This window comes from Centruroides vittatus, unplaced genomic scaffold (assembly GCF_030686945.1).
Source record: "Centruroides vittatus isolate TY-2023 unplaced genomic scaffold, ASM3068694v2 contig_2868, whole genome shotgun sequence".
NCBI classification, from domain to species: domain Eukaryota; kingdom Metazoa; phylum Arthropoda; class Arachnida; order Scorpiones; family Buthidae; genus Centruroides; species Centruroides vittatus.
Genome location: NW_027121819.1, coordinates 1 through 9,243, shown reverse-complemented (window position 1 = coordinate 9,243; position 9,243 = coordinate 1). Strand labels below are relative to the sequence as shown.

At 40.8% G+C, this 9,243-nt stretch overlaps 1 protein-coding gene across 1 annotated transcript; it reads left to right on the top strand.

Moving 5' to 3' along the window:
* Window positions 1–5,184: 5,184 nt before the first annotated feature.
* LOC136972229 (soma ferritin-like) lies at window positions 5,185–5,863 on the top strand. Its single transcript, XM_067266784.1, has one exon. The coding sequence runs from the start codon at window positions 5,185–5,187 to the stop codon at window positions 5,860–5,862; it is 678 nt and encodes a 225-aa protein (XP_067122885.1). The 3' UTR covers window position 5,863.
* Window positions 5,864–9,243: the final 3,380 nt, after the last annotated feature.

The following is a 9,243-nucleotide window of genomic DNA, read 5'->3' as shown; positions in this document are numbered from 1 at the left end:
GGTCCGATTGTATAGGCGGGTTTTGGGCTAAGTGTTTTAAACGAAAGTTAAAATTACCCGAAGACCTAAATGTTTTAGGCGAGAAACAAACTGTATTCTTTTGTCGCTAATGCGAATCTTCCGTCGTTGCGAAAAAATTCCCTTTGATTTCCGAATAGTAATTGTGAGAATCGAAATTTCGAAGATCGTTTTCTTCCAAATATCTATGCGTCGAGTTGACTTTTGTTCGAAGAGAAACTCCGAGTCGGCCAACGACAGTGTATCGTCGGCGTATACGAGACAATGTAAATCATCCGTTTCGTTTAAGAAAAATCCCGAGCTTTCCGAGTGGGAGAAAATATCGAACAAATTTTGACGAAGAGAATAAACAGAAGAGGACTTAGAGGCAGACCCCTATTAGAAACGATACTTTAGACAACTCGGAATCCACTAGTACACCAGAGTTTGTATTGTATAATAAGTTTATAACGAAACGAATAAAGCGATTAGAAATGCCCGATCTGTATAGTTTTCCATTCGAAATGCGAAGATCGACCTTATCGAAAGCTTCGGCCGAGTCGACAAAAACCCAGTAAACTTTCCGTATTTTCCTAGCTAAGGCTATTTGTATTAATGCATTCGGAATAAAAACCTTATAACTGGTTCCTCTCCCTTCGACATTGCGCCTGGAAATTTCGAAATTACACCGTAGCTATTCGACCGGACAGTAATCCGACGAACTACTTTCTCGGATTATTCGGCGGCGCAATTGGGCGATGGTTACGAGGGTCTGACTTATCCCCTTTCTCGTAGATCGTAAACGTTTCCTCGGGCGAGTGTTTAATGCCATCGGAACCGGGAGCCGATTTGTTCTTTAACTTAGAAATTTAGGGAAAATGGAGTACCTGGAATTGGAGAAAAACATTCCGCCGTAGCATTTAGGGCTAGCTTTAAGGTCGAGGAACAAAACGTTTCCTCTAGAAAGGCTTCCCAGCTATTTATATTAATTATATTATATTATAATATTATTATCGGGACTCCTTTCGAAGTTTATCTTATTTATAATTGACCAAAATTCCTTTAAGGATCCAGTCGATGGCAATCGACAGTTCCTCTATTTTGATATTCTTCTTCTACCTTTGCGCAAGAAACGAAAACAAGTTTTAAGACTGCAAAATTCGAGATTTTCTTTATTTCTATTATTACGAAAAGAAGTCGTTATTCGAAAGAGCTAACAATGCCAAACATCTTTTTAGCACTTGGCCCGTGAGAACGTGCCGACCTTCCGCTCCGCTTTATCTAAGCGCCATCTAAACTTGAAAAGAGCCGAGGACGGAAAGTGATGCGACAACGGTCGTGGGAGTTAGGAAAATCTTCGGGACAACGTAGTTACTCACCGAAGCTCCCAAAGGAGATAAATGGGTAACTTTTGCCGGAGTATCATTTCCATTTATTATATATAGTCGATAAGTTTTGGTTAAATCTATTAGTTGTTCGCCTCTTTTATTAACTATCACCTCGTTCGACGACCGTATAATAAAATAGAATTGCCATTATAGATTTTTGTACCAATTCTCGCATTAAAATCGCCAACTATTAGGCTACCGTAGTCGAGAGAATAAACAGAAATCAATTCCTCCAGTTCGGGAATACGCGGATAAATCAAAATTACTACTAAATCTTGTTGAAATTTAAATGTACCTGGATTCGATTTTATTTTTACTGCAGAACGTGTCCATCCAACAATAGTATAATTTCTCCCGAGTTACAATTAATGCACGGAAGTATACGCCGATGGCCTACCCCTTCCTGGGGACTCGAGGCGATTACTTCGAATCTTCGAAAATCAGAATTAATCCGTTTAATTTTGAAATCGGTTGACGACGTTAACCGAGTCTCGGTAATTCCCAAAATATCGATCCCGTAAATCGTATCGACGGACTCTTTATCATTTAAATTACAAAGAAAAGCGCCTGGACAGTTGCGAGGAAAAAGCCTCGGGTTTCGAAACGTTGCCCTCGATCTCACCGTCACCGAAACATAGTCCCGAACTAAGTTCGTTCGCCATCGTATCTGCGCTACGAAGAAATAGAATGTCTTTTCTCAGTACGTCTGGTCGAGACTTAGACAAATCCCCCGTTCTCGATTCGACTCGGGATAGTCGAGCATCGTATTCGATACGAAACAATTAGTCAGCCAACCTATTCTGGCTGTCAAGTCATTCAAAACCGAAACGGGATTTAATTTCCTTAGATAAAGACTTACTTGGGTCTGGTGTCGAAGAGAAGAAATACTCTATTTTTGCTACCTTTAAAGTAGGTTCGCTCGGCCGTCGTAGTCTTTTCCCCGTAGCGGCTGATTACAGCGAAGTGGGCAAAGTAAGAGGAAAGGGTCTGGGATTTTCCTCGATACCGCTCGATACCATCAAAATCAATAAACATATCGAAAAAGAATGCGTTCGACGGACGGATGACCGAACGGTTAAGGGGGCAGTCTACCAGTCTGGGGATTCTCCGTCCAATTCAGACGGGTCGAAAACCCTGGGAAATTTTTCGGGAAATAGTTTATCTGGAAATTTCGGGCCAGGTCCCTCACCCCACTTCTCGTCGAGAGCCTAGTCGAATCCATAATGGGTTTTCGCTTAAAAAAGAGACCCTCTTAGCGCCCACAGGACTGACAGAATTAAAGAAAAGAGCGAAAATGCATCTCACTTTTCTAAGGGATAAAACGATTTTAAATAGATTATCTTCTAATTTTAGCCAATCATCTGTTTAAGTATCATTGTACAAAAATTTTAAAATACTTATCCTAAGGTTTTGATTTTAGTTTTATCACGAGCGTTCATTTTGTGCATTACGCGGCAATCGCAATCCGTGTATATTATGTGCATTCTTACCGTAAAATGAACAATGACAATTCGCTTACTATCGTTCGTAATCTTAGTATTTCGTTTATATTATACTCACCTGTAGAAATCAAGAAAAACTGGATTCTGAAAGGGCGCATGAGGTAACGAGAGCGACTCGAATATTCTGCTCGCTTTGGTTATCTTTGCGACACACGCCTATCGATTAAGTGACATTTTATTGTTTCGTTGAAACGTTAAGTTGTAAATATCGAAAATACGAAAATCGATTTTTTCTTTTCTTTAAATTAAATACTTTTCGGATAATTATCAATTAACTATTCTTAAGTATTGTATTTGCGGGCGTATAAGGCGCATTTTTTCCTCTAAAAACACTCTCTGTAAATAGGAATCGTCTTATCACCAATATATATATATATATATATATATGTATTTGGCTGCAATTGTCGAAAATTGTAATTCTATAAATTCCCACCGGCACTGCTGTCTGTCCTTCGTCTCCAGACCGGATATGGAAAGTTCGGGCCAGCAAGCTTCGACGAACTATAGGTAACCCCCGTATAACAAGGGAGTTACGTTCCAAAAAATCGCCGTGTTATACGAAACAAAGAACTGACGCGAAAAGGGGGGTTAGGTTCGAAAAATTAAAAAAACACGCTGTTAAATCCTTCTTTAAATCGGATTTATGATTCGCAAAAGGCCGATGCGGGCATCGGGGCATACAAAATTACAAATAAAAATAATAATATGCTGAATATTATACTGTAAAAATATAATTTACAGTATATTGTTAATTTAAATTAGTTTAAATAATTGCTAGGGGCGCCCCTAGAGCCATTTTTGGCATACAGTAATAGAATCCAGTTTTTCGGCTTTATATAGTAGATTTTTTTATGGGTAAAATACTTATTTAAGTGAATATTTTACCAGACACTATTCATCCTATATGATGATCTCGGCGTGAGAATCATCAACTGGTAACAGTTTTTAATACATTTCGTGTTGTACGAGGGTTTTACCTAATTCCCGAACCGTGTCACGGTGAATCCGTGCTATAGAAGTGCCGTGTTATACGGGGTTACCTGTATATACTAACTTCCGGTTTGGACCGGAAATGACGTGATCGCAATTCAAAAATTTCCCCCAATGGAATAGATGGATGACCGGCACGACTCTATCGTTAACAGGAAAAGTATGATATACACGGGAAGGCGAGACACCGTTAAAATTGGGAACATTGTGCCGAAAGATTGTAGCCCATTATTTATGGTCGATATGTGACAACGAATAATTGCCGGAGGCCGGACGGCCGAGCGCTCCGGGGGACCCGGGATGAAAAAATCCCCGGGAATTTTTCGTGGGGTGCTCCGACCGGATACGTCGGTGCCCGTTTTCCGAGGACTCTCCCGTGGAAAAGTATTAAATTTTTAGCGCCATCTACGGGAGATGGGCTTAAAAGATGGCAAAATCTAGGATAAGAAGGCAGAAAACTTTACACCCAGATTTATATCTTCCACCACAACATTGTTCTACGTCCGTTTATGTATAGGATAAATGTTTTATTGTACGGTGTGAAAATAGACGAATGTCCGAGCCATATATCTTCGGAGTAACTTTTTCTGCCTCTTACTCTATTCGCGATTTTATTTCCTTTGGAAAAAGACAAGAAAGTAAAAATCTCGATGCACGTTTTTCACTAAAGTAATGCAAAAACTTTTACGTTTATTCTAGTTTACGAAGAACTGAAATGTTTCCGTCGTCCTTTCTTTATCCGAATATCGTTATTTTAATAAATGTTTTAAAAACGACACATCCAGTCCTTACGACTATACGTTTTTTTAACATTTACACGCTTCTACGTCAGATATTTAAGTTTTGGTTCGACACGTCAGACTGGCCATGACTAGCCTGTCAGAATGATAAATAATAAGGAGAAACACGAAACGAAAACTAGGTTACAATTTAACTATCATTGTTACGTTTATTAACAAGTGTCGACGAGCGGAAGGGCGTGTCCAAGTTTTACGGTAATCTATATTTTCCGCCGTGTCCTAGAGAGTGTGTACGAAAACATTAGTGCGGATTGGACAAACTAGGGGGATGCCTCCCTCCAGGAACTTTTTAGTAAAAACCGGCCACTCGTTAGGTGTTATAAATGTACGGACTCTACGCGGCCAACCGTTAGCCGGGCAGTATTCGGTGGTTTTATCCACTCCGCCACCGGTAGGCCAACAAATAATGAAATAGTAAATGTAAATGTATTGTTTCTAGTATAAACAATAACTTATAAACAATATTATTAACAATAACTACATTAAAAGAAATAACTTTACTAAGCCATGGCAGAAATTCGGATTGGCGTGAAACAGAAAATTCCTAAAAGCACGGACGATACAGAAAATAAAGATGCGGATGCATCGAGCGAATTGGAAAAAGACGGAAGTCTTCAAAACAGCCGAAAAGACGGCGAAAATAACCGGAGAGGGAAAAGTAGTTCGGTAGAAAGTCTGGCTCGACAGAATTTTCCCGAAGAGTGCGAACACGCCATCAATCGACAAATCAACGAGGAGCTGTTTGCCAAATACACGTACTTGTCCATGGCTTATTACTTCCAGAGAGACGACGTAGCACTCGCCGGTTGTTTCGGATTTTTCAAACAGTGCAGTGACGAAGAGCAGGAACACGCCGAAAAATTCATGAAATACTTAAATGACCGAGGGGGTCGTATCGAACTCGGAGACATAAAAAAGCCGGTAAAGAACGAATGGGGATCCGTCGTAGAGGCCATGTCGGAAGCGCTGAAGTTAGAAAAACGAGTTAATCGGTCACTTCTCGACACGCACAGCGTTGCCAGCCGGTGCGGAGACGTCCAGACCTGCAACTTTCTGGAATCCGAGTATCTGCCGCGACAAGTGGAAGACATCAAAAAGTTGGCAGATTATATTAGCAGTCTTAACCGGGTAGGAAAGGGGCTCGGAGAATATATTTTCGACCAGGAAACACTGGCGGGCAAATAAATTCAATTATTAGAAATACTTTTTTAAATTTTAAATAAATAGAAATTCAAATGTTGACTCTTTCCAATTTTATTCTTATGTAATCTATAAAAAGAAGAGATTATCTGTCACGCGCTTTCATTTTTTCCACCTGTGGACACTAACGACTTTTCTAAAATTCGTACCTTTTAAGACTTTTGAAACGAACCGTAACGGTCCGCGTGAAGAACGGGCTCGATTGTATTCGGGACAGACTGCCCATTAAAGATAACAGAGGTTACCAATCCTCAGAACCGAAGGCGTGTCCGAGTTAAATCCGATTTGTTCGATAACTTCGACATTGATACTAAGAACGTACGCAAACACTTAACTCGATCCGACAGACAGTTTATTATGAACGGCAATACGGACTTGGTCAAGTTCAATATCGTGCTTTTAAGTAAACGTTCGTTCACTAACATCGTTTACTGGTCGTTCCGAAACTTTTACTTTTTTCCGGATATTTTCGTATGCGGCAGTCACCACCGAACTTAGACCGGGCCGCAGTTAGCGTGTCATCCAACAGATAGGTTTAAAAAAGTAACTTTGATTCGTTGCACGAATGTTACATAATTCAAAACAAATATACAGTAATTAATCTTTATTTTGCTAAATATCAACTCGATATCTTGCAGTTTTAACAAGATCGAGCCAGTCGAACTCGAGTCACGGGCATCGAAAAACAGACATCCCCTGTGTCACTCCCGTCGACGAACGTAGACCAGCCGATAATGTTACAATTACGGTATCTCCGAAACAACCGATTATTTTAGCCTCGCTTTTGCCTGCAGTAATCCCGTGAATGATATGATAAAAATGATTTTTAAGAATAGTAAAAAACAACCGCCGTGCCGCAGCATTGGATGTAACTACAATATGAATTGATACGACCGGAAAGAATGTATCTGTTTCGACAACACGCGGAAGACTGCGAGAAATGCATTTCCGGTTCTATGTAGCGCGTGAAAAATCTTCGCTAACAGCGCATCGAAAGAAGGAACGGGTACAGTGGGCCAAAGAGCATCTATCCCGGTCTCGACAAAAGTGGCACGAAATTCTGGGGTCTGATGAATCAAAATTTGAATTATCGGCAACGGACAAAAGCAAACGTCTCGTTCGATCTGACAACGAAGCTAACGATCCAGCGTTGTTAAACCGCTCGGTCAAGTTTCCTGCCAGCGTCACGGTTTGGGGTGTACGTGCGCCATCGATACGGGTTAGTCGACGTTCGCGGATGGAACACTCGCTTCGGAGCAATACATTAACATTCTACGACAGTTTTACTTCCGTCCATAGCAAAGCTATATCCAAATAGAATCTGCATTTTTCAGCAGCATGGGGCCGCGCGTCATACGAGCGGAAAAACAAAACAGTGGCTGGCCTGAAAGAACGTAGAAGTTCTTCCTTGGCATCCAACGGCCCAGATCTTTCACCAATTGAAAATGTATGGAACATTACGAAGACACATCTGCGCCCTGGGACAGTCGAAGGACAAAGCTTCCGTCTTAACTATGTGGAATTCCATAACGGCGGACGAATGCGAATACCTGGTCGACAGCGGGCCGAAACGTATGGAAGGTGTTTTGGCCGCAAAGGTGATGCAATAAAATATTAAACGCGCAGTGGTCAACGTTCGTCGACGGTCTATGTTTTTGATGGCTGCGACTCGAGTTTGACTGGCTCGATCTTGTTAAACCTGCGAGATGTCGAGTTGATATTTAACAAAAATAAAAATTAATTACTGTACATTTGTTTTAGATTATGTAAAACGTTCGTGCAACGAATCGAAGCTACTTTTTTTAAAACCTATTTATTGGATGAGACGTTAACTGCGGCCCGGTCTAAGTTCGGTGTTGACTACTGTATAACTGTCTTGGTCCCCACACTACACTTGCATTTCGACAATATGATAAAACGTCTCCGGGCTTTTATAACTATAGTCGGGGCGAGGCAACCTAAATAATATAAGTTGTCTCGATAGGGGTTAAATTCCCTTCGGTAGTGCATTACCAGTTTTTGAGAAATACAAAAAGTAACGAGCTGCAATTTTAACCATATTTTAAATTCATTTAATTTAAATTGCTCTAAATTTTAGTAGTCTTGTTCCTATACATCATAATTTTCCCAATAACAGCAGTCATACGGGTCTAACTCTATTCTGGACAAAATTCTTGAATAGAAATCAAACCACTTCCGGTTCAGATAGAAAGTTTGTATATAATGAATTGGGGTCTCCCGCCCCCAAGGTTTCTCGAATTTTATCTTCTGAATCCGTTCTCGAGATTAAGGAAGGACAGACGAACGGACTCCAGCAGGAATTTATAGGTCTGCAATTTGAAAATTCCAGCCCAAAATTCAATGGTTGTGTGCCTCGGTGTAAATCAACGGATTCGGGTCTTATATAAATCTCGATAGAATGTAGCTAAACTTTGTCACTTCTGATAACATTCTTTCTTAATTACTGTACTTGGTCCGTTAATACCGCACAAGACAATATTGTTCTCATTCAAAACTTCTCCTTTGATACTTCCCCAATACAGTAAAACCTGCGTAAACCGGAATCGCACGGTACCGAATACCACTGGGAAAAAGGGAGACGACGTACAAAAACTGGGTGGTGGAGGTGTCTCCAACTATCCGCAAGATACTTCTAAACCTAAACAAAGTAAACTTGAACTGGTCACTCTGCAGGATCGCGGACTTCTGTCCGGTCCTGCAGTGTTTTAAATGCTGTGGGTTCCACCATTCGGCCAAAGAATGTACCCAAACTGTATATACATGTAGTCATTGCTCGGGACAGCACCCTTTCAAAGAGTGCCCCAACAGAGAACTAGAACCAACCTATTGCAACTGCCGCCACGGAAAGCAGGCTAATTACAAACATAATGCCAGGGACGGCTCCTGTCCCATCAACAGGAAAATCAGGGATAACACAATTGCAACAACCGATTATGGACAATAACAATACTAATAAAATCCGTATTCTACAGAATAATGTGGGGAGAGGCATCTCCGCAGCCTCTCTTCTTTCAAAACAGCTTGAAAATTTTGACATTGTTTTGGCTCAGCCGTATTGTAGGAAAGGTACTCCCGCTTGCTTACCCACTTACTGTCCCGTTTTGCGTGGATCTCCTAAATACCCATGGGCACTCACCCTGGAACCGAACACTAATCTATCCGTTATGCTGCATGCAAATTTTAGCAGTGAATACATTGTTACCACAGAGATCATGATAAAAGAGGAAAGAATAACTCTTATCAACGTGTACTTCCCAGGAGACGCTGATACTATAGCATACATTGAACAATTACAGAGAATAGTGCACGCTTTCCAACATACTAATATAATAATAGCAGGAGATT

What these genes read in the sequence shown, in the direction of transcription:
- LOC136972229 (XM_067266784.1), top strand. Translation starts at nt 5,185, where the DNA reads ATGGCAGAAATTCGGATTGGCGTGAAACAGAAAATTCCTAAAAGCACG.